At 67.2% G+C, this 23,231-nt stretch overlaps 4 protein-coding genes across 9 annotated transcripts in view; 2 read left to right on the plus strand and 2 right to left on the minus strand.

Annotated features, from left to right (window-relative positions):
- Positions 1-3,139: 3,139 nt before the first annotated feature.
- On the minus strand, positions 3,140-6,959 carry ARHGDIA (Rho GDP dissociation inhibitor alpha). 2 transcript variants are annotated; one of them, XM_028519840.2, is made up of 6 exons: positions 6,857-6,959; positions 5,226-5,440; positions 5,010-5,093; positions 4,673-4,749; positions 4,527-4,590; positions 3,140-4,437 (listed from the first exon to the last, which is right to left on the minus strand). In XM_028519840.2, the coding sequence occupies exons 2-6, from the start codon at positions 5,413-5,415 to the stop codon at positions 4,238-4,240; spliced, it is 615 nt and encodes a 204-aa protein (XP_028375641.1). In that variant the 5' UTR covers positions 5,416-5,440; positions 6,857-6,959; the 3' UTR covers positions 3,140-4,237. The 2 variants fall into 2 exon arrangements, with proteins under 2 accessions (XP_028375641.1, XP_028375642.1); XM_028519841.2 differs by lacking the exon at positions 6,857-6,959 and adding an exon at positions 6,295-6,402.
- A 5,892-nt stretch (positions 6,960-12,851) lies between these two features.
- ALYREF (Aly/REF export factor) lies at positions 12,852-16,456 on the minus strand. 2 transcript variants are annotated; one of them, XM_036034269.1, is made up of 6 exons: positions 16,096-16,431; positions 15,537-15,668; positions 14,008-14,155; positions 13,502-13,565; positions 13,244-13,421; positions 12,852-13,153 (listed from the first exon to the last, which is right to left on the minus strand). In XM_036034269.1, the coding sequence occupies exons 1-6, from the start codon at positions 16,327-16,329 to the stop codon at positions 13,139-13,141; spliced, it is 771 nt and encodes a 256-aa protein (XP_035890162.1). In that variant the 5' UTR covers positions 16,330-16,431; the 3' UTR covers positions 12,852-13,138. The 2 variants fall into 2 exon arrangements, with proteins under 2 accessions (XP_035890162.1, XP_035890163.1); XM_036034270.1 differs by lacking the exons at positions 12,852-13,153; positions 13,244-13,421; positions 13,502-13,565; positions 14,008-14,155 and adding an exon at positions 14,185-14,778 and having other exon boundaries at positions 16,096-16,456.
- Positions 16,457-16,472: 16 nt separating this feature from the next.
- Positions 16,473-23,231, plus strand: part of ANAPC11 (anaphase promoting complex subunit 11) — a 33,869-nt gene continuing 27,110 nt past the window's right edge. The window contains exons 1-3 of one of the 4 annotated variants that reach the window (XM_036034274.1): positions 16,473-16,613; positions 17,032-17,151; positions 20,199-20,340. In XM_036034274.1, coding sequence (XP_035890167.1) covers positions 17,043-17,151; positions 20,199-20,340 — 251 coding nt within the window. In that variant the 5' untranslated portion in view covers positions 16,473-16,613; positions 17,032-17,042. Of the gene's footprint in view, positions 16,614-16,685; positions 16,843-17,031; positions 17,152-20,198; positions 20,505-23,231 lie in introns of those variants that run through there. The other 3 variants (XM_028519805.2, XM_036034277.1, XM_036034275.1) reach the window with 3 other exon arrangements.
- On the plus strand, positions 22,135-22,790 carry NPB (neuropeptide B). The gene is made up of 2 exons (XM_028519213.2): positions 22,135-22,468; positions 22,555-22,790. The coding sequence occupies exons 1-2, from the start codon at positions 22,226-22,228 to the stop codon at positions 22,681-22,683; spliced, it is 372 nt and encodes a 123-aa protein (XP_028375014.1). The 5' UTR covers positions 22,135-22,225; the 3' UTR covers positions 22,684-22,790.

The raw sequence follows: 23,231 nt of genomic DNA on the forward strand, positions 1-23,231 counted from the left end.
TCTCTCTCCCTCCCTTTTCTCTCTAAAAATAAATATATCTTTTTAAAAATAATAAATAAATAAAAATAAAATAACACGTAGCTCGCATGTTGTTTTTGCTAAAAGGTGGGCTCTAGGGGAGTCCGCCCCCCTCCCCCTCCCCGTGCTCACCGCTTTAACCCCCTCCCCCACTTCAGAACCTTTCCCCTTTGTAGTCACTTCCTCCTTTGCGAGCCGCCGCCGATTTTAAGACTCATCATTAATTTATAACGTCGGGGGAAGGGGAAACACTCGCACATAAAATGTACACGTCGGCTAACATTCTGGTCTCAGAAATGAGGAAATAAAACGATGCTTTCCTATTTTGGAGAGTTTGCACTTGTTCGTACGTTGCACTCTGCTATGTGGGACTCCTTCAGCTGGAAGGCCAGTCCCTGAAGGTCACAGCCGGTTTCTCTGCACCTCCCCCACTTCCAGTAGCGAAGGGTCAGCCCGAGGCGGCTGTACCTGCTGGGCTATACCTGCCTGCCTCCCAGGGGTGCCTTCACGGGAGCTGGGACTTTCTGCCTGGAAGGGCTGTGAGCTCGGCGGGGCGCAGCCCCCTCTGCTCTCTGGGCATAGGTGGGGATCGCCTGGTCTGCTGCTCCCGGCTCCCAGCGCTTTTGTAGTGGCGACGACCTCGTTTTACAGACCGCAGTTCGGGACCTGAGATGAGGGACACGGTTCCGTGTCTCGGTGCTTCTCGGGTTGCTCTCGTGCACCCGCCGTGCGGGAGCAGCAGAGTGGGGTTCTCAAACCTGGGGGAGGCCTGACGTCTGGTCTCTCGGGTGGTCAGTCAGTAGCTGGGTGAGGGAGCTGCAGAGGGGCGACCAGCACCCACGACGGCCAGGCAGGCCTGAGGAGCACCTCCGCTGGCCTTCCCCTGGGTTCGGGGGGGGGGGGGGGGAGGGGAAGGGCTGTAGTTCCCCCTTGTGCTCGGGCCCCGAGTTGGAGCTGCCCTTGGAGGTCAGGGCCGCCCCACTCGTGGCTGCGGCTGGGCGTTTCTCGATGGCACAGCTGCTTCAGGGTGTCCCCTGGAGTCTCTCATGCCCAGAAACAGTGCCCATTAAACATCGGCTGAACTCGTGAGTGATTGTGTGTTTTTGATAAATAACTACTCTCAGAAATAGTCCTCAGAAGGAAACCGTTCTCTTCTCGCCCACAGCTGGGTTGGAGATGCTGAGAGGTGACCAGTGGGCTGGCAGACACCCAGAACGTGTTCACCTGGCTGCCAAGGGATAGCTCGTGTCTGCGGGTTCTTTGCTGAGTGGCAGCTGGGGCGGGGACTTTGTCACGGAGCACTGGGGCCTGGTGGGAGCGGCCCTGGGGAGTGTGGGCCTGGGGGACTGACATGGGCCTGGACTGCAGAGTGGACCGTGCTGGGCATGGAGAAGGTTCTCGTAAGTCTCGGTGATTAGGTGGTCACACAGAGGGCCCTAATCTGGTGAAGGTGGCAACCCCCTCAGAGGAAGAAGGGTCTATTTGGGAGTGACTGGGGGACAGCGGGAGGGGAGGGGACCACGGGCTTCTGCTCCATGGGGTGGGGAGGCCAGGCCCAGAAGCACCAGGTTGGACAGGGGGTCAGGGTGCAACCAGGAAGATCCCATTAGACTTGGGACCTGAGGGACACGTCGTACAGGTTCTATAGGTGCCAGCGCACATTACCCCGCACCGGGGGAGGGGCCAGAACAAAGTCCTGGCTGTTGGCGCTGTGCCCGTACAACCTGGCACTTGGGGGCTGAGTTCACGCGAAAGCTTGAAAAACCCAGGGACGGAAACGGGACCTTCTGGCCTGATGGAGCCTCACAAGGCCCTCCCCGAGAAGCTGAACTGCCGAGTGCATGCTGCCCGAGCCTGGCCTCTCTGGAGGTAGGGGCATGGCGTCCAGGTGGCAGCGCCCGACGTCGGTGGGCGAGGCCTGAGCTCGCAACCTCAGGGCCCCCCCCCCCCCCGCCCCGCCTGAGTCTGCCCCACCGGGCCTGGGGCAGGCGGCTCTGAGAGAGCCCCGGCAGGGCCCTCGCCCCCATGGACTGAGAGCCAGGGTCCCAGGCTGTTTCCTGGGGCTGTTCTTGGCCCGTGTCTGGGCCAGCGGCTGCAGGAAGCACCCTTCTGTTCTGGCATCCAGCACATGCCCAGCCTCCAGGGTCCCACAGGGGTTCCAGTGAGGCTGGAGGAGGTGACCAGCCCCATGGGAGCTGCCCTGTCTCGCCCTGTGGCCACTGGCCTATGGAGTGAGACAGCATCTCGGAGCCCACCCCTGCTGGCGGGGCTCACCTTGGAAGCACTGGGAAGGGGGGCGGGCCCGAGTGTATGGCCGGGCAGCAGCATCCTGGCCCCGGCCCACGGAACACAGAACCACTTGGGCCGGCGCAGACCACAAACCCACATCAGCCCGGCAAAAGTGGTTTCTGGAGCCTGCCCTGTCTGGAGCTTGGGCTGCCCACGTGCACTTTCCCAACCCAGGGCAGGTGAGGGCGTCAGTCACTGGGCACCCTTGGGGGTGTTGCTCAGAGGAGACGGCACCCTCTCTGCCACCCCAGGCCCCTCAGAGACCCTGCTGGCCAGTGGGGCAGGTGGTCCCATGCACCTGGCCTCTGGCAGCCCACAGGGATCCCTTGGCCTCCGTGCAGCTGGGGACACTGTCTCTACCCTCGCCATTCCACCTTTGCCCTGCCCCACTCCCCCTCAGGCCTCGGGCTCAGCCACACCCAGGGGATCCATGGTGGCTTGGGGGGCAGGGGTGGTTTCCCGGGACTGGCCGCCCGCCCCTCAGGATCCCAAGTATTGCTTCTTGGGGAGTTTCATCTCCACGGAGGTTTCTCCCCACTTGTTGGGGTCGGGGGACTTCCTCCAAGACCAGACAGGGGGCCCAAGGGCTCGAGGACCAGTCAGCTGGACTGTGACCTGGCCACACACCCCACCCTCGACCCTTGGTCCTTTGGGGAGTTTCCAGGTCGGAAGCACCCATGGGGCACCCGGGCCAAGTGCGCTTAAGCAGGGCTCGGAACCCTTCAACCAGGGCAGGGCAGAGGCAGCCCCACCTTGCCCCCGGGGGACCGCAGGGGAACAGCCTGGCCCCGCCCTCCCCCCTGCCCAGAGACAGTAGCAGACGCCTCGGCTCCTTCGGGGGAGTTTATTTCCCGGTCAGCGGAGGAGAAGCAGGGACGGGTTCCTGTGCACCCCAGCCCGGGCCCGACCTGGGAGGAGGCACTGGGGCAGCTCCGCCCATGCACGCTTGGTCCCACAGTGGTCCTGGCTGGGTCCAGGGAGGGCCCGGCGGGGGTGGTGGCTTGGGGCCTGGGGGCAGAGGCGGCAGGCCGGCTGGCCCAGAGGACGGCACAGGTGGAGGCAATAAATGCTGGCAGGCCAGGCATGCCCCTCCGGGCCCGAGGGCCCGGGCAGGACAAGTGAGGCTCGGCCGCCGGCTGTGTCCGCCGAGGGCTTTGTTGGGGCCGGGGGCTCTGGGTCTGGGCGCTGCCCGCTGGGACGGAGAAAGCAAAGGCGTAAGATCACCCAGCCTCTCGGATGGGACTGGAGGCCACTTGGGTTTTGGCAATTTGGCTTTCCCCAGGCCCCTGGAGCTGTCCCCCACAGCCTGGCTGGGAGAGGGGAGAGGGGAGAGGGGCTGGCCAGGCCGGGCAGCCCGGGAGCAGCAGCAGCACGTCCCACACCACCCCGGCCGCAGGGCTGCGTCCGGGGCGGCGGGGACCGGGGGAGACCACATGCTCATGCAGACACAGGGGTCAGAGGTCAGTGACGGCCCCCACAGCACACGTTCCACATGTTAAGGCATCATGGTTAGACAGGTACAGACAGCGATGGGTGAGCTGACCAGGGGGTGCAAGCTGGAGGGTGCCCGGCCCCCCGGGCTCTGCATCATGCGCCCTCCCCCACCCCACCCCCCAGAGCGGGGACAGAACCCCCTACTCGGGACAGCCAGGGCCTCTGGTCGGGTGAGGACAAGTGGGGGGCCCTGGAGGGGTCTGGCGTGGGAGGGGAGGCCTGAGCCGCAGCCTCCACCCCCACGGCACAGGCGGAAGCAGCAGCGACACTAGACTATCCAGGAGGCCGGGGCCTGTGGGCTGGGGGCGGCAGACCGGGGCAGCGAGGGCAGGTGGGCAGGGGCCCGTCAGCACTTTGGTATGGGGGGTGGGGCGGGGCGGGGCGGGGGTGCGCACATCCCTCCGTCTGTCCTCCCTGCCCGCCTCCCGGGCCAGACTCAGTCCTTCCAATCCTTTTTGATGGTGAGGTTCCACTCCCAGGACAGGTGGTCCGTCTTGTCGTCGTCCGTGAAGCGGGACTTGATGTTGTAGCTGCCGCGGGCCAGCATGCCCTTGGGCGCCTCCTCCATGGGGGTGAGGAACTCGTACTCCTGGGCCCGGGGCCCGTAGCTGCCCACCATGTAGTCGGTCTTGTCGACTGCGGGGCGGGGGGGTCAGTAAGCAGGGCGCCGGGAGGGCACGCTCCGCCTCCCCTCTCCCCCACGGGGCTGGCCCGCCCCCACTCACTCTTGACGCCTTTCCGGTACGTGTGCTGGATGTACTTCATGCCGGACACGATCTCCCGGTTCACCTGCGGGGAGGATCCCGAGTGGGGCTCAGCGGGGCTCCCTGGCCCCAGCCCCTCCGGGTCCCCGCCAGCCCCTCCGCCTTACCCGGAAGGAGATCTTTATCCGGTACTCTACACCCTCCTTCAGCACGAAGGACTGCTTCTTGAAGGCCTCCAGGTCACCTGGGTTTGGGAGGACGTTGCAGTAGGAGGCTCGGGCCCTGGGGTGGGGGGGTGGGGGAGCGCTCCCCTCCTGACTGCCCCTTCCACCCGCCCCCACCCCCCACCAGACTCAGGTCTCTCCAAAGCCAAGGCAACTTCCAAGACCACTTGACCGCACTTCCTGTGTTGCCCACAAGAGGGCGCCAGCTCTCCAGAAACTGTCTGTAAGGGAAGTAATATGGAGCCAGGAAGCCGGGCCAGGGACCTGGGGGCCCACCCACCTGTCAGGTCCAGCTCCAGGGGGCCCGGGGCGCTGCTGCACACCAGCGTCAGGCGGGTCACGACGACGTTGGGGACGTTGGGGTCTGCAGAGTGACAGCAGGTCAGGGCTCCACCCGCGGGGCCTCCCGCCCGCGGCACCCACCCTGCGCCGCCAGCAGGCTGGGCCAGCAGCAGGACCCGAGGGAGGGCCGGGGGCGCCCGGGCAGCCCACTCACCCGCAGACACGGCCACGCGGCCCAGCAGGGCCTCCTTGTACTTGCGCAGGCTCTCGTCGTCCTTGTCCAGCTCCTGGATCTCCTGGATGCTCTTCTGGGCCGGTGGCTTGTAGTTGACCGAGTGCTCGTCCTCCTCGTTCTCGGCGGCGATCTGCGCCAGCTGCTCCGCGGTGGGCTCCTGCTCGGCCATGCTCCCTCTGGCTGGTCTGGGACACCTGCGGGAGGGGCGCACTGTGGCGGCCTGGGGGACTCCCAGTGCCGCCCTCCCCCCAGCCCTCCGCAGGCCCTGCAGCAGCCACCAGGCGCAGGCTGAGGGAAGGGGCCTCTCAGAGCCAGGCCCCTTATCTCTGCCTGAGGGGCGGGGCACCTCCTGGAGGCACAGGGCGGCGGCAGCCCGAGCCTGTCAAAGGGCCCAGCGCAGGCTTCCGAGGCCCAGAGGGGCCGCGTGAAGCCGGTGGCCCAGGACCGAGCGGGCCCTGCAGCCTGCTCCACAGACTGGGCTCACCCCCGCCCCCCGCCCCCTCGCGGGAGAGGCCGCTATAACCCCAGTGCCGCCGGCTGGGGAAAATCCTCAGGTTCTGCTGCTCCTTCCAAGTCGCCCAAGCCCTCACCCCCAAGGACCCCTCCTGCTAGACCAGGGGGCTTCTCCCCGACCAGAGAGGCCCCTTGGACCCTGCCCTGGCCAGGAAGCAAGGCCCCTGTACAGGAAACAGGTAACGGGGCCAGCCTGCGTCCCACAGGTAGGTCCCAAGAGGACACGGGGACCCACAGTGTCTGCCCAGGCTCTCTCCAGTTGGGAGGGTTGTTGACCTGGAGCTGGAAATTGCAACCGCTGGGTATTCCTCGGACCCTCTTTGTGGACCCCGGTGCTGGAGCCTTTGGAGCTGCGTAAGGCTGAGGTCCCCCCTCCTGGCCCCTGTGAAATCCCTGAGGGAGTATCCGAAACCCCTCACATCCGTCCTGCCTGTGCAAGTCGGGTCAGGGCCCAGCAAACCGCAGACCTCCGGCTGCTGCGGGTGAGTAACCAACGCCTGCCCCCAGCTTGGCAGCCCGGCCCTGCGCGCGTTACCGGATCCTACAAAACGCCGCTGGGCACCCCGTGCGAGCAGATCCGCCGCCTGCAGGCGTGCCGGACGCGCCCGCTCTTCCCGGCCTCCCAGGCGCTTTCTCCGGAATTCCTCTAGAAGGCTCACGCCCTAACGCCACCAAGTGAGGCCGCGGGCGACAGGATCCTACGCGCGCGAAGCCGCGGCCCCGCACTTCCGCAAGGCCCCGCAATCTGGGCCGGTCGCGGGGCGCGGTGGGGTGGGGTTAGGCGCTCGGGAATGGCCCGAGGCCGGGTGCGCCTTCGCCTAGGGAGGGGTGTAGGGCCTGGTCCAGGTCCACGCGCACCGGCGGGGTTGGGGCGCCGCGGAGCACGAGCGGCGGCCACAAAGGACGCCTGCGCCCCCCGCCCCCACGTGGAAGCCCCTGCGCCCGGGACCCGCCCTGCGCTCGGGCCACCGCCCGGTGTCACCGCCGCCCCCGCCAGGCGCCGATCGCCCCCCGGCGGGCGGGGCGGGCAAAGCCTCGGCCTCCGCCCCGCCTCCCCGCCGCCGCCGCCGCCCCGCCGCCGCCGCCCTGGCGCTCACCGGAGGCTCGACCGCACCGCGCTCGCGCTCCCTCCCGCACGAAATGACGAACGTCGGTGCCCCGCCCGCGCGCGCCCGACCGGCCACTTCCGGGGTCACGCGACTTCCGCTCGCGCCGGGCGGGCCGGCAGGGGCGCATGCGCGGCCGCCATCTTGCGGGACCTGCCTTATGGGCGCGTCCCGCGTGGGCGGCGCAGAGTGTGTGTGGTCGCTCGCGAGAGCCGGTCCGCCCGGAGGTCTGTGCCCTTCGCTGCGGGCGCCCTCCGGCCCCCGGGACCCCACGGCTCAGACTGTTTCGGGGGACGAGGCAGGCACAGTCTTGCGTGCGCCCCGCCTGGACGTCGTGGCGGTTCGGCGGGGCGCTGTCGCCGCCAGTAACGCGCGGGGACGCCGCCCGGTGCAGGCTCACGGCCCGCGTGCGGGGACGAGCGGACTGCGCAGCCACGCGTTCGGCCGGGCCCACCCACGGCCCGCACGAGCCCGCGCCGGGAGCCCTTCCACCTGCCGCCTTTGCCCCGCTCTCCCGGGAGTCCCCAGAGGACGTCCCTTCGAGTTTGCACTGACCGCTCCCAGGACGCCCGCGGGGTCCGCCCGTCCACGGCCGAGGGCCGGGCCTCTCCAGGTGTCTTGTCAACCCAGCCCTGAGTCGGGAGGCTTTGGCATGAGAGAAGTGGCAAAGGTTCCCCCAAGGGGTTTGGGGTCGCCAACCCGCAGACACGCTCGGACCGCGGCCGGAGTGTCCCAGAGAAGAAAGAAAAGCCAAGCGTTGTAAAAGCAAAAGGCACTTTCCCGGGAAAGGAACGGTCCCGCGTTCTTAGCCCGTGGGTGGGGCCTGATAGGGCAGGCGGTCTCCCCTGAGCCCTTCGCAGGGCTGTCCATAGGGTTGACGCGGCTCTCCGGGCGTGCGCCCCCCGGCCGGGAAGGGCGCGGGTTGAAGCGCTCAGGCTGGTGAAATGAAACCTGTCACTCACGCTCAGCCCACTTGGTCTGCTCGACACGGTCCGGACTCCATTTTAAGCCAGCGGAGCCACACCGACTTCATGGACTTCGTGTCCTTCTCGTCACACCCCTGCCCCTAGGTGGACCTCTGTCGCCGGGGACCCCCATGAAGATCCAGGCTCAGTGGCAGGGCCGCTCCCTGGGGTCCTGGCGCAGCCGGCCCCCTTGCATGCCGTTTCCTTCCAGACCAAGGCAAGTCCCCGGGCTCAGCACCCTCGGGGAAGCCTGTCCCCAAGGAAGGCCTTGTCCCCTGGGACTTGGGGAGCCTCTGGCACAGGTGACTTGGCTGCTTCCAGGCATCGCCGCTTCCGCGCTCCGGCTGTCCCAGAGGTCGGGTGCTGGCCCACACACCAAACACAGAAACGTCTGCGGCACCAGGAGGGGCTTCGTGGGACGCAGCTCGCCTGGCCGAGCCCGTGCCCCCAGACCCCAGCCGGGCACCCCTCCCCGGCCTGGGGCCCAAAGTCCTCAGCGCTCCTCCTGGCACCCTGGGGAGGAGCTGCCCTCCTCCACCCCAGCACCTGTGGGACTGTGATGACGTGGAAGTGGCCGATGCCTCCTTCAGGGACCCTTATACTCCAGGGAGGCAGGGCCTCCTGTCCAGCCCACCCTGCCTGGTGGGGAGCCCAGGGTGGACGTGCGTCGCCCGTGTGCCCACACCCACTGTGAACGGGAGAGCATTCTGGGTGACAGAGCAACTCGAGAGAGACCCGTTACTCTCTGGGAGTGTCTCGGGTTTTAGGGCGTATCTGTGAGCTTTCTGCGACCAGGAGCCCCACTGCCAGGCTCCCGTGTGGGAAGTGCCGTCGGCCACCAGCTGCCCCCTCCAGCCGGGCACCAGCCAGCTGCCGCCGAAGCCGTCTGTCCCCAGATGAGTCTGCCCCGAGGCAGCCGAGGGCCCTGCAGAGCCCAGACGCCTACAGAGCACGTCGACCGTGCGCGTCACTAGGAATCTGTCACCCTGTGAAAATGTGCCCTGGAATTTATCTGCTGAAAACCACCGCCGTGCCCTGGCCAGTGGGGCTCGGTGGGGTGGAGTGTCATCCCGTCAACTGGAAGGTCGAGGGGTCTGCCCCCTATTGGGGCACAAGCCTGGGCTGCAAGTCCGGTCCCCGGTCATTGGGGCGAGTATGGGAGACCGCCCGGCGTCTCTCACACGTCGATGTTTCCCTCCGTCCTTCCCTCTTCCTGTCTTGAAAGCCAGTAACTCGACCACCATTCATTATCTCCCACAGTTTCTGAGGGCCAGGAAGTAGCTCGGTGGCTTTGTGGTCCTGGCTCTGGGTCTCTCGTGGGGGGCTGTGGTCTCCAAGCCCCCCCCCCCCCCCCATGGACAGGATGCCTAGATGGACAGATGGAGAGGCAGGAACGGCGAGCACTCTGGGCAAGGCTGCAGAGCCCCATGGTGTGGCCTCAGAAGCGCTGCGCCACCCACCTCCCCCGCGGTGCTGGCCACACAGCCTGTCCCGGGCTGGCGTGGCGGGGAGCCACGGGGCCGGCCCCGAGGTGCAAAGGGTGGTGTTGGGAGCCCTGTGGGCCTGGCTCGCCGCCTGAGGGTCTTCAGCTGGTGGACGACTGCTCCGTCCGCGCCCCGACCCCCTGCGCGTGCAGCGAGTCTGAAGCACAAACCTCCGCCAGCATGTCCTCCGGAGGTGCCTCAGCCTGTACCCACGTCTGAGGAGCAAGCCCCTCCTGGGGTCCCAGCACCATTATCGCGCCTGCCCCGGTGTCCGGCTGTCCGCAGCAAACGCTCCAGACTGGTGGCTGTGGCCGAGCACCAGCCCTCACGCTCCGAGGGCCCCAGGAGCCTGGCCGGGTTCTTGGGCGTGCAGGGCGGGCGGACATCCTGCGGCCCAGGGAGGGCTGGCTGTCAGCGCCCAGCCAGGCCTTCCACCCGGGGATGGCCCGTGGGCCGCCCCGACTGCAGGCGCCAGCCCCAGTGGGGCCAGCAGACTGCCCCCTCGGGCACAAAGCTTTGCCAAACAGCTCCCGCGACTCAGAGGGGCTGTCTACTTACGATCACCGGGTCATTCCAAAAGGTGCAGCTCAGGGACAGCCAGAGGCAAGGAGTGTACAGGGCGAGGAGGGGTAGGGGTGTGTGTGTGTGTGTGTGTGTGTGTGCAGAACTCCCACGCCCGGCACGATGCTCGCTTTCCAATTCACTGGCGTTTTTTAGCCAGAATTTTATTTTGTCACCAGTGACTTAATTCGTTCACAATAGTTTGTAAAGAAAAAAATGTTTGGTACTTTCTTGTTATTTGCCCGTTTTTAGAATGAGTTAGTGAGCAAGGAGCCGCCACAGGCGACACCAGGTGTTCTCAAGTGTCATTACGTCATCCTGAACGGTGTGCTCACGTGGGTTTTTACAGATACTAGTGCACAACTAGTGTGCCAAAATGCTTCAGTTTATTTGTATAACAAGTACAGATAACATACAAGCAAACTCAGTCCTAGTTTAGGCTACGGATCACAGACGGAGCGAGGCACTTAAAGAGATTACCTTCTGGCTTTATTTTTACATTGAATTTTTTGAGGATGCAGTATTTATTGCTATTTCCCCCAAAGAGTCTGTAATCCTAGAGTGACTCGTTAATCACAAAACCATCCATAACCTGAGGACAGGTAACACGTGTAAATCACCAGCAGCAGAACAGCAGGGGACGTGGGGGAGCCACACGGGGACACGGGCTGTGAGGAGGAGCCCGGCGCCAGCACAGACCCCGCGAGGGGGCGGGAAGAGGACAGGCTCAGGGAGACACCTCAGGGCCAGCGCCTTCCCCGGCCCTCAGCCCCGCCCGGAGGAGCAGGTGTCGGTGCTGCTCCCCCGCGGGCTGCAGGCTGGTGTGGGGGCAGGGGGCATGCTCATGCCCTGGAAGCTCACGTATGGGGACAAAGACAGCTGGGTTTGTCCCAAGCAAGGGTGGGAGGCGGGAGCGAGGCGGGGGCTTGAGCACAGGTCCTCCGTGTGTGCACACGGCTGGAAAGACGCGGCCGTGTGCATGGGGCCCGTGGCCTCCCAGCTCTGTCCCGAGAGGGCCTGGGGCAATGGCCTGGGCGTGAGGCGCTCTCACAGAACCCGGGCCTGGGCGGCTGCGGTCCAGCCTCTGCGAGAGGAGCCTGGATGGGCCAGCCCGGAGCCCCTCGAGTCGCCGGGCAGTCAGGAAGTGCTTCGGCAAGGACCTGGCAGGTTCGAAGGGCACGGGACGGCCCTCAGGAGCTCCCCTCGGCCAGAGCCCAAACAGCGTGAGCAGCACAGGCAGCAGATGGTGAGTCGCAGTCAGCAGAGAGCGGCAAGTCCGAGTTGGCACAGTAGCCCACAGTGGGCGGAGACAGGCCGTTTCCCCCGACCCCCAAGCTCTGACTGCTGCCCAAGGGCGGAGGGGGGATGTGGAAACTCCCCGCTAACCCGCACCCCCAATCCGGCACTGCAGGGGGCTGCAGTTCGTAGGCAGCGCTGAAGAAATGGGCTTCACTCAGTTTCAAAGCTGCCGCCCCACGTTGTGGACTGCCAAGGGAAGGATGTTGGCCTCACAGCAGAGAAACTGGGGGGCTCCCCCTGCAAGAAGGGAGCAGCTCCCACCCGCGGGAACGGTAGGGAAGAGCAGTGTCACCGTGCGCCCCCCGGGTGCACCAGCGCACGAAGCCGGACCAGGCCCGGTGGCACGGCCACTCCAGAGTGCCTCGGCACCCTCTCCCCGTGCCCCGGGAACAGCCTTTACGACCCCGGCGACTGGGACACTGGCTGAAGGTGGGTGCGGCCTGCGGTCCGGTGACAGCGCTGTGCCAGTGTGAGCATCAGTTTCCAGAAAGCGGGAGCATGGCCACCCTGCCCGGTCTGCCCGCACACTTCAAAGGGGCCACCCTGCCTGGCCGGTGCCTGCTCAGCCCAGGCCACCTCTGGAGGGCCACACTCGCCCTGCCCTGCCGGGTGGCCCGACCCCTCCCACAGCCACCCCTTGGGTCACAGCAGCTGAAGGCAGGTGTCTGACGCCCGAGGGCCGCGCAGCGCTGGTGAGGCTCGGGCCGAGTGGCAGGGCGGCAGCGGGCAGTTCAAGGGCCGTCCTGGGCCACACTCCTGCGAGGCTCCCTCCAGCCCTGTGGTGCCCCGAGAGCCGCCTGAGCTGCAGGTGGCCCCCCCCCCCCAAGAGAGGCCAGGCAGAGCAGGTGTGGATGCACCTTCCCGCTGCGACCACCTCGCTCTGGTCCCGGCCAGCAGACTGGGTTGGGGGGGGGGGGGGGGCAGACTCTGGAGCTCCGCTCTCCGTCCCCACCCCGCCCTCCCAGGATTCGTTCTCACAGGCTGTGGCCACCTTCCCGCAGCCGGCCCTCGGGCGCTAAGGGCTGCCCCTCGCGCCCTCCCCAGAATGTGCTGCGGCCGCAGAACAGGACCCTCCGCTCCGGCGGGGCTGCAGGAGGACCTGCACAGCCACAGCCACTCCCTCCAGAGGGGGCCCGGGAGAAGATGCAAACAGGTGAGGCAGGGCTCCTCGCACGGTCTCCCTTGGGGGCCTCAGCCCCCAAAGTGCACCCCCAGCGTGGTCCCGGCCCACTCTTTGCGTCCCAAGGGCGCTCAGGGACACACGTGACCACCAGCCCTCCCGCACTGCACGTCAGAGGGGGCACTGCCGGCTCCCACCAGCTGCCTCCACCACTGGCACTGAGAAGACACCCCGGGCCACGCACCACGAGGGGACGGCGTCGCAGAGCCAGAGCTGCCGACGCCAGGTTCCTGAGGCCCTGGGCAGCAGAGGAGCACAGCCCGACCCAGTCACTTGGGACCTGGCGGCAGCCCAGGCGGCCGCACGTCCCCCACCTCCCAGGCCAGGGGAAAGGGGGTCAGAGCCTGCAGGACAGACGGAGAGGCGACCCCCCACTAGTGCCGAACACCTGCCAGGAAGCCAGGCGCCAGGAGGGCGGCTCCCCGCCGCCGGGGTCCCCTCCCCCCCCTCCCAGAGCCGCAGGCGAGGCCCCGCCCCAGGGACGACCAGAGCTCCGCTTCTACACACGCGTCTGTTTATTAGGGCAGAGGTGCGCAGGCCACCTCCCCCGCAACAGCAACCAGTAAAGTTTATCCCAAAAATAACTCGGTACAAAACAGGTCGGTTCCAGAATTTAAAAAAAAGAAAAAAAAGAAAAAAAAAAGGAAAACCTTTACATGAATTTTAAATCCTATTTTAAAACAGAAGAAACAAATCCATCGTCAGCCACACAGCCCGGCCCACCCCCGGCGGGCGCGGGGACGAGGCATCTGGGCCCAGCTCCGCACTCGGCCTCGGCGGCGCTCTAGCTGGTGTCCATCTGCAAGGGAGAGAGGGGCGCGCTCACCAGGGGCCCTGCCCGCGCCGGTCCGGCCCCCGCCGGCCCCGGCCGCCCGCGCCCGGGACTCACCCTCGCGTTGTAAGCGTCCAGCTGGGCGTCCAACTCCTCCGCGGAGATCTGCTGCTTCGAGCTCCGGCCCGCGCCCCTGCCTCTGCCCCGGCTGCCTCCGCGGGCGCCTCTCCGCGTGCCGCCACCGCCCCCGAAGCCCCCGGAGCCGCGGTTCCGGATCATGCCGCCTCTGTTTACGCTGGAGAGAAGGGGTGGGGTCACTCGGAGGCCTGGCGCCGCGCCCCCGGGCAGCCGCGGGGGACGCCGCTTTGCGCTCACCTCTGTGCCGGTCTGCGCTGTGTGTCGATCTGTGACGTGACGAGCTGGATGTTCATGGGGCGGCCTGTGGCGGGGGAAGGGTGGCGCGCCGCCGTCAGAGCCGGCTCCCTGCAGGCCCCAGGCGCCCCCGACGCCCCCACCAAAGCAGCTGCCCTGGCCTCGCAGGGGTGGGGGGAAGGAGCGGGCACCAGCGACGACAACCAGCCAGCATCCTGCTCCGTTCTCAGGCCGGCTCAGGTGGTGTCGCTGGCGGGGGGGGGGGGGGGGGGGGGGGGGGGGGGGGGGGGGGGGGGCAGGTGTGGGAGGCCCGAACAGAAAGAGAAGCTAACTGCAGCCCTGCACCCGAGACAGAGGTTCTGAGAAGACTTCCCAGCATGGGTCTCCCGGAAAGGGCAGGGGAGGAGCTTGCTGGCCGGGGTTCACAAGGGGTCGGCCAGATGTGTGGGGCAGCGTGAGGCAGCAGAATGGCCGAGAGACGGGGGGGGGACCCACACCCCCGCACTCACCGTCCAAGGGGACGCCGTTGTACTGTTTCATGGCCTTCAGGGCGTCTGCCTTCCGCTCGAAGTGCACGTCGGCCGTGCCCAGGCTGCGGCCGGAGCGGTCGTAGTGCACGGCCGCCTTCTTCAGCGTCCCGAACTCAGCGAAGAGTTCCTGGCGTCAGAGAACACAACCGTCAGCGGGGCCAGGGGCCAGGCCCAGGGGGTGCGAGCTACCCTGAGGGTGCTTCCCTGGGAGGCAGACAGACACACGGGGGCAGGAGGTGGTCGCGGGAGACGTAGGGGGTTGGGGCAGGCAGGAAGGCAACTTCCAGGAGCACTGGGCCTGAGCACCCTGGCCGACTTGGGGGCCTGACACCTTCACCCGATGCAGGTAAAGGACCGCAAAGCACGTCAGTGAAGGGCACGCAACGAAGTCGCTGTCTTCTCCAACAAAGGAAAGGCCGCAAGACACCCAAGGACTGTGCCGACGACCAGCAAAGGCCAAAACCACACAACACGGGAGGCCTTCCGGCAGGCGGACCAGCTCAGAGGGCCCGCCGGTTTGGGAGCCCTGACCCAGCCCCTCCCCCGGGGCAGTTCTGGCTCACCTTTCCCTCTCCTCCTACTCAAGCCTGCCGCAAAGTCTGAAGTCAAGCGCTGCCATGGGAACTGCCCTGACCTCAGGCAGGCTGGGAGATGGAGAGGGAACCCAGAGTGTGGGGCTACTCCGGCTGCAGGCACCCAGCGGGAAGTGGAGGTCACCAAAAGCGGTTTCCAGTGGAGGCCAGAAACCACCTTAAAAGAAGCGTTGAGACACTGTGAGTGCTCACCAGCCTCGCTCCGTACTCCCGCAGCTGAGCGCTGGGAAGCTGAGCCCAGGACGGCCCAGCACCTGGACCCCCAGGGTGTCGCCGCCGAACCAGAGAACAAATTTAAACGCCTCTGGGGTTCAATCGATGGCAATTAAAAAAACAAACAAACAAACAAACACAAAAACTAGAGACTTCAACCCAAGCTGGGTTTGAAAGCCAGGCCCCTGACGAGACCTGGGGAGGAGCGGGAAGTGAAGCAACACAGATAGGACGCGGGGCTCGGGGGAAGCAGCCGGAGACGCGCCCGCTCTGGCCCCCGTGCCGCCAGCTCTGCGGAGTGCACTCCTTCTCCTCCCCACAAACCGAGACCCGGCCACCAGGGCACGCAAGCAGCCCGGCTCTGCCGGGCAAGGGAACCACTCTCACGGGAGCACCGAGTCCCGCTAGAAACAGGAAGCGCCAGCAGAAACGCTCCCCCGCGGGACGCTGTAGCAGGAAGAGCAGCAGCTCCTCGGACCGGGCTGGCGGCCTGTCCCGACACACACCGACCTACTAGCCAGAGGCTCGACTCCAGCGGGACTTCTGCCTGGTACTCTGGCAGCCCCTTAGGGGGGACACGGCCCCCGGGGTCCCTGGGAGGGCCCACTCTCCAGAGGAGGAAAGGGGTCCAGGGCCACAGCCCACACAGCACCATCCACTCGGCGCGGGTGAACTGCTGACCGAGAAACCCGCGTCCCTCACCTGGATATCAGCGTCGGACACTCCAAAATCCAGATTGGACACCAGCAGCTTCCCGCCGGTCTCCACTCCGGCGCCTCCCCCAAAACCGCTGTCGAAAAGGTCATGTTGCCACTTGTCAGGTAGTTGTTTCGGCTGGAAAGTGGGGAAAACACGAGAACAGACACCAGCCCGTGAGTCTCATTCCAGCGGTCTCCCTCCCTCGCAGGCACGGCAAGACCCCTGGCTCCTCTGGGCCCGGAGGAAAGTGCGGGGAGGGGACTGAAGCCCTCGGCTTCCCGCCCGCGCAGGAGCCCCAAGGGCCCCAACTTCTCCGTTCCCGCCAACCAATTTCCCGCTGCCCAGGAGCCCGCGCCCTGCGTCCCCTCGTACCCCGCCGCCACGAGGCCAGGCGCCCAGCCCACACAAAGGCGGGGATGGTCCCCGCCTCCCAGGCCCGGCCGGCGCGCGACCTTCCCGCCCGGCCCGGCGCCCACGCCCACCGGTTCGGCCCGGCCCTCCACCCTCTCCGCCGCGCGCCACCCCGCCGGCCCGCTCCCCCGCCGCGGGCCCCTGCACTCACCCTGCTGTAGGGCGCCGGCCGGTTCCTGCCGCCGCCGCCCGCCGCGCCGCGAGCTAGGGCCGCCCGGTTCCGGATGGGCCCGCCGCCCCGGCTCACTCGTGCAGCAGCCTGCGCTCCGCCGCGGCCTCCCTGGGAGCCGGCCCGGCCTCGACCCCGGCCCCCGCCGCGGCCGCCTCGCTGGCTCCGGTTCAGCTTAATGATGTCGTCCAGGGACATGTCCATTTTGTCGGCCATGGCGGGCGCGGAATCGGCCTCGGCTCAAGCCCGCGCGTCAGCACGCCGGCCCGTCACTTCCGACGCTGCGCCGCGTCTTCCGGAGCCGCGTCCTCGGAGCGGCCGCCGATTGGCCAAGGGCGCGGCGGGGGGCGGGCCGGCTTCTGCGCGCTGGGGCTCGGGGCTCGGCGGGGAACGCTGCGAGGCGCCCGGCCGCGGTCGCGGTCGTTTTTGTACCTTCCCGCGCGGGCGCTGGCGCTGCCAACTGAAGGCGGGCGGGGCTGCGCGCGATTAAGACGGCTCGGGTGCGAGGGCGGGTCCGGGTGCGGCTGCGGGGGCGGGGCTCGCCGCTTTTCCACCCTCACCTCGGGCGACCCCGGCGGGGCGGCGGTTTGCTCGCCCAAGCCTAGCGAGCGGCTTTGGGGCTCCGTGTGTTGGCCGCCCCCGAGTCAGCGGCGCGCTGCGCGGCGCATCTGTGCACTTGTTAAGGGAAGCCAGCGCGCCCTGCGGCGGCGGCCTTTGCGGGTGCCCCGAGTGCGTGCGGAGCCCCCGCGGCGCCCGGGGTTCCCGCGGGCGACCTCGCCCCCGGGTGCCCTTGCTCCTCTGGGCGGCTAAAGCGGTTTCTCCGAGCGGACCCCGGCTCGGGCAGCACCCTCGCCTGGTGCCTGCGCGCTGTGGCTCGGCCGACTCAGGGCAGCAGGCGCTCTCTTCCCTCATCCGCAGGCGCTGCCGCCATGAAGGTGAAGATTAAGTGCTGGAACGGCGTGGCCACTTGGCTGTGGGTGGCCAACGACGAGAACTGCGGCATCTGCCGGATGGCCTTCAATGGCTGCTGTCCGGACTGTGAGTGTCCCCCGAGCTCGCCCGGCCGAGGCGGCTCCCCAGAAACTCCCGCCCGCACCGAGTCGCTGGCCTCGAGCAAAGTTAGCCGAGAAAGGGGCAGGAGACGTGGGTCCCTGTTTATACGCAGACGCCAGACGCCAGCGAACGTTTTTCGTTAGGAAAAATAGTGCAGCCTTTTGCCATCAGACTGGGCTGGGAAACACCTGGGGCAGAGAACGCGCTACCTTGTCAGCTGAAAATTCTCGAACGACACCATGGAATTGTGCGAGCACACCCCGCCCCCCTCGCCCGGCGCAGGTCTCGGAGGGGCGGTTCTGGGTTTGCTTCGTGGTTCTGCGGAAGCGTTTTAAAGTCCGCGGTAAAACGGGCGTCCCGTGGCACCCACTGCACCCGCGTCCCTAACTTCTCCGGACCCCGGGCAGCATTCCCCCGGTCGTCGCCCGTTCCCGGGGCTGGTTCGCACCGCTCCAGCTGTCCCCATGTCTCCTCGCTCTCGGGTGGGCTGCGACAGGGCTGTGCCTCCCACCGCTCTGCCCCTGGCTGGCTCCTCTGGAGCAGCCCTCCTCCACCCTCTCTCTCTCTCCTTCTGACTCCGGACTCCCGTGGGAGGCCGCTGCACTCGCTGCCTACCATCAGGCTTTGTGCGATTTCTCCTTTGTGGTTCTTGTGTCCCCACCGTGTTCCGCACGGAGGTGTTTTATTGTGTATTTGGGTCAAAAGCAGGTTTTTGCACTGTTTTTCTTCAGGCCCAAGTGAACATAATGCAGAAGCAAGGGCCAGGGCGTCCCCTCTGGGACCAGCGTGGTCCCGGGAGGAAAGTGGGGCCTGGGAACTCCTGCCGCAAAGTGCAAACCACTCAGTTTCAGTGCAAACACCGTTTCGTTCTAGACCTCGCCTTCTTGCATGGGCTGAGCAGGAAATCTCATTTGCAGGAGAGAATCCCTCCTGATTTAATCAGGTCAGGGGCTGGGATCTTAAGAGGATCGGATCTTAGAACCGATTAATTCTGCTTGATCTGATTTTACTTGATGAGAACAGCGGGGCACAAGGTTTGACTCAATGTGGTTTAAACTTAGTCTCCCAAGGGTGCTGCAGAGGCGGAGGGCCCTGGGGCAAGCGCTGGGAACTTTCCAAGCACAGGTTTGATTGTTCCCCTCTGGGAAGAAAAGCGCTCCGGGCCATCTTTGGGTGGGGCCCCGGGTGATGCAGGCGGGGGAGCCAGCGTGGCCGGCCCGGTGGGCTGCAGAGCCCCGCGGGCAGTCCCAGCGGGGTTGGTGTCTGTCTCTGTGTCCACCGCCCGCCAGCTGCAGAGGCCAGGGGATGGAGAGCCTGATCGTTAGACCTGCCCCCCTTACTGATTCTTTAATCGTTTGCCTCTGTAATCGGTTGCCTGGACCAGGGATTCGCAACCTCGGCACGTGGGGGCCACACTGTAACCAGCTGAACAGCCTGGCCAGGGCCTCGGAGAAAGGATTTTTAAATAATTATTTGTTGCCCTGGCTGTTGTGACTCAGTGGATTCAGGGTCAGCTTGCAAACCAAAGCGTTGCTGGTTCAATTCCCAGTCAGGGCACACGCCTGGGTTGTAGGCCAGGTCCCCAGTAGGGGGCACAGAAGAGGCAACCACACACCGATGTTTCTCTTCCTTTCCTCCTCCCTTCTCCTCTCTCTAAAATAAGTAATTTTGTAAAAGACTATTTGTAGGGAGAGGGGAAGGGAGGGAGAAAGAGAGGGAGAGAAACATCAGTCTGTTGTCTCTCAGTGCGCCCCACCACAGACTGATCCCGCACGCTGGGCACGTGCCCTCGGGGGAATCGAACTGGCGACCTTTCACTTTGCTGGATGACACCCAGCCCACAGAACCACACCAGGGATTCCAGTCCTTGGCTTTGTGAAGGTGCTGTAACCAACTAAACTATCTGTCCAGGGCCTTATAAAAAAGACTTTTCGGGACTCCAAAGGATTTTTTTAAAAAAGGTGGGGAAACACTGCCCCCAGCCCATCGATAGGAAGGCGGAGCTGCGGCCCCACCCCCTGCCTGGGGGGCTGGGTGTGAGGGTGGGGCAGACTCACCGCAGAACCTTGCATCTGCATGTTTGGTGTCAAGGTGAGGACCACAGGTGACCTGGCTGGGCCCCCTGGGCACGGGCCCCCCGAGGCAGTGTCTGCCCTCCGCGCTTAGGATGCACGCTGCAAAGGGAGGTGCTGCCCGGAGAATTCGTCCCCTGCCCAGCTGGCCCTGGCTCGTCCTTGTGGCTCCTCGCGTGGGTGTGCCGGCGACGTCTGGTACAGCTAGTGCTTGTGAGGTATAGAGGGCCCCCCAGGGCGGGGGTGTGGGGGGAAGGAGGCCCTGGGAGAAGAGGGTGTGGGGAGCAGGCTTCAACTCCTCCCTGACTGTGGGGACCCTCCGTGGGGCCTGGGGAGGTCCTTGTGCACTGTGGCTGCACCTGGCGGACCGGGTCCCCCAGGTTCTGGGGGTCAGGACGGTGGTTTCTCAGCCTCGGGCCCTGCACGGAGGCGAGTTTCCAGGGCTGCGGTGTGGAGAGCCAGCAGCAGGAGCCCTGGGCCGTGGAGGCGGGAGCCCTTCAGGCTAGAAAGGGGAAGGGAGCCTGTGACAGGCCCCCTGCCCGCTCCTGGGTGTTGCGCTGGGCCCCTGCTGCCCGGGGAGGGGCCCTGTGAGGTCTCGAGGTCCCTGCCTCTGGCTCCTGGCTGGAGGAGTGGGTCCCGCTCAGCCGGGGGGCACAGTCACACTGTAGCCTGGCGTGGCAGGTCCAGCGTCCTGGCCGCGGGGTGGCTGCCGACGGGCCCAGGCTCTAGAAGTCCAGCGGTCAGGGGCCGAGGGACCGGCCAGGGCTCTTCCTGACACCGAGCCACCCTGAGCGGCTCCCACCAGGCAGGGGTCCTGCGACCTTCGCACAGGGGTGGCCCTGCTGCAGGACTGGTCCTGACTCCGGAACCTGTCCTCTCTAAGGGGTCCCTGCCTTGCCCCCCACCCCCCGGCGGTGGACGCGCCCCGTGTGACCCACGCCCTCTCCTGTCCCCGCGCAGGCAAGGTGCCGGGCGACGACTGCCCGCTGGTGTGGGGCCAGTGCTCGCACTGCTTCCACATGCACTGCATCCTCAAGTGGCTGAACGCGCAGCAGGTGCAGCAGCACTGCCCCATGTGCCGCCAGGAGTGGAAGTTCAAGGAGTGAGCCGCTGGCCCGCGGGCGGGCGGCTCGGCGCGCTGCTGTCTCTGCTGTCACGACGCCGACACCGTCATCCGATAAGTGGAGCTCATTAAACTGCCGGGCCTCGCCGGAGGCCTCCGGGTGCCTGTGAGCGAGGCGCTGACGCGGCCTCGGCCTGCACGGATACGAGACGCCTCATGAATAAACACCCCGCAGTGCTGCTGCCCCGAGTCACGACTCCTGCGGGCGGAGGGGTGCGGGGCCGGCCGGGGGAGGGGAGCAGGGTGGCGGGCCCTGGCTGGGGGGGCCAGCACAGAGGCCCAGGGGTGCATTGCGGATGGCCGAGAAACCGGGGTCAGAGGCCTGTGGCCCTCGGCCAGCCTCTCCCCTGACGGGAGCCTGGCTGGGCACAGCTCCCACCAGAAGGCGGTCCGAGCGGGTGCTGGTGGCGCGGGGCCAGGCTGTGCCCCGTGTGGCTGCACCAAGAAGTGAGGAGGAGTCTGGCAGCCCGGTCTCCCACGGGGCACGGAGGGCCAGCTCCTCGTCAAGGCTGTGACTTGGGTAGGGACAGGTTGTGTCCCCGGTGTCCGGGGCCGCCCCGCCTAGGGAAGGGCAGCCCTGGGTGGCTCCTCCAGGCCCCTCTGCTTCCCCACAGCTCCCTGGGGGCGTGGCCCTGGGGGGCTGCAGTCCCAGCCCCAGGAGTTTGGGGCGGGTTCTGGAGACTGCTGAGGCTGCCCGTCCCTGTGGTCGTGGGCGACGGCTGGGCAGTGGGGGAGGGGCCCGAGTGGGCCCATGTCCCCTGCCAGGCGAGGTCTGGCGGCCTGCCCGGCATCCGCAGGCTCCGGACAGCCCCTCCGCGGGTGGGGCCCCCCGGTGTGCAGTGCACCTGGGGCTGTGGGCTCACCAGCACCTCTGGAGGGAGCAGGGGCAGCCGCGGCCACGGCAGAGGGCCCCCGGCTTCCCAGGGCGTGTGGCCACCCTGGGCTGCCCCCTGGACGTCTTCCCTCCCTGGGGACTTGTCTCTGGAGACAGGAGGGACCCACGGGGACCCAGCCTCCCAGGCAGCTTCCCCCTTGCCCATTGGGACAGTGCCCTCAGCCCCAGTCACAGGCACCCAGCTGGGGGCCACCCACACCCCCCACCACCTGGACGCCTCTGTGCTTGGCTGGGTCCCCTCAAGCAGGACACACAGTCGTCCCCCAGGCCCTGCACATGCACAGTCCAGCCCCATCTGCCTCCTCCTCACCTGCCCTTGGGGGCCCAGGGGCTTCACCTAAGTCCTGGGTCCAGTGGGTCCCGTTGTCTCCTGGACGCCGGCACACAGTAGGTGTGTGAAAAATGAGCCTCTGGTGGCACTTCTGTCTTCGGACCAGCGTTTGGGGTGGGGAGAGAACACCCCAAGCCCGAGGCCACCCACTCCTCTGTCCACTTCCCAGAGCTCCCCGCCTGACTGCCTGCTGCCCCCCTCCCACAGGGGGCCAACCCTCCTCGCTGCGTGGGAGACAGACCCCGGTCCACCCACCCTCAGGCCCCGCTCCTCCAGCAGCCCTGGCGCTGTGCGCTCAGTGGCTCTCCTGTCTTGTGAGCCTTGGGGGCCCCTGGGGGCGACTCAGGGCTGGGGCACCCTCGGATGGGTGGGGGTGCAGCAGCTACACTTGCTGCTGCTCTGAGGGGCCCTCGGGCCCCACTGAGGGTGGTAGGAGCTGCCCGGCGCCCCCTCCCAGCAGCAGGCGGGGCAGTCAGTTTAGGGGGTGTGGGCGTCGGCTCCCCCCCCCCCCGCCCAGCGCATCCAGCTCCTGTGTCTGAGGAGGCCGGACAGGTCCTCGTGCCGCCCCCGCCCCGCCCGCCGCAGATATAAGGTGCCCAGCTGCTGCGGCGCCGAGCCCGACGCCCGACCCCATCCCCATGGCCCAGCCCTCGGCACTGGCCGCCGCCCTGGCGCTGAGCCTGCTGCTGCTGCCGTCCCCCGGCCGCGCCTGGTACAAGCCAGCGGCGGGGCCCCGCGCCCACTCGGTGGGCCGCGCCGCGGGGCTGCTGTCCGGCTTGCGCGGGTCCCCGTACGCGCGGCGCTCTGAACCCCCCGTGGGCGCGGGGCCCCCGGGCCGGGCCGGCACTGCCCCGCAGCTGCGCCCCAGCCTACGGAGCCCGGTGAGTGCAGCCGGTGGGAGGCCACGGGGGATGGGTGGGGGGGCGGGCGGGCCCCGAGCGCCCCCTCAGCCGCCTCCTGCCCGCAGGCCGTGTGCGTCAAGGACGTGGCCCCGAACCTGCAGAGCTGCCAACGACTCCCCGACGGCCGCGCCACCTTCCAGTGCAAGGCGGACGTCTTCCTGTCGCTCCGCGCCGCCGACTGCCGCCGCGCTTGACGCCCGCGGTGTCCCCGCCTCCCGCAGTCCGGCTCGCACCCCTCGACCCCCGAGGAGATGGCGCCGGGCACCGCCCACCGGGTCTCCACAGTAAACGGCTAAATGAGGCAACGACACACCTGTGTGCGCATGTGTGTGGTGGGGGCGCCACGGGAGGGGGCAGGGCCCGAGGGTCAGTCCGTGAGTCCGGCCACACACCGCCTGCTGCGGGTCCCTGCGGGAGCACCCCGCACAGGCGTGGCCCCGGGCTCCAATCCAGTGCTGCGAGCCTTCCGGGTGTCCCCACTGCTCCCCACACCTGACCTCCCACCCAGCCACTGGGAGGGGTGTTCTGCCAGCCTCCCCATCACCCCGCTCAGACGGCCCTCCTGCCTCGAACCCCGGGTTTCCCGAGGCCAGAGCTGTCCCGTACTAGACGGACGGCTTCTAGGGCCGCCCCCTCCTTGGAGCCCCAGCACCTACCTCCTCAGCAGCGGCCGAGAGCTACGGGTCTGGCGCGGTGCCGGCGAGCAGGGTGGGTCCAGCAGGACGGGGCGGCTGCGCCTGTG

The sequence above is a fragment of the Phyllostomus discolor genome, chromosome 8 (assembly GCF_004126475.2).
Source record: "Phyllostomus discolor isolate MPI-MPIP mPhyDis1 chromosome 8, mPhyDis1.pri.v3, whole genome shotgun sequence".
NCBI classification, from domain to species: domain Eukaryota; kingdom Metazoa; phylum Chordata; class Mammalia; order Chiroptera; family Phyllostomidae; genus Phyllostomus; species Phyllostomus discolor.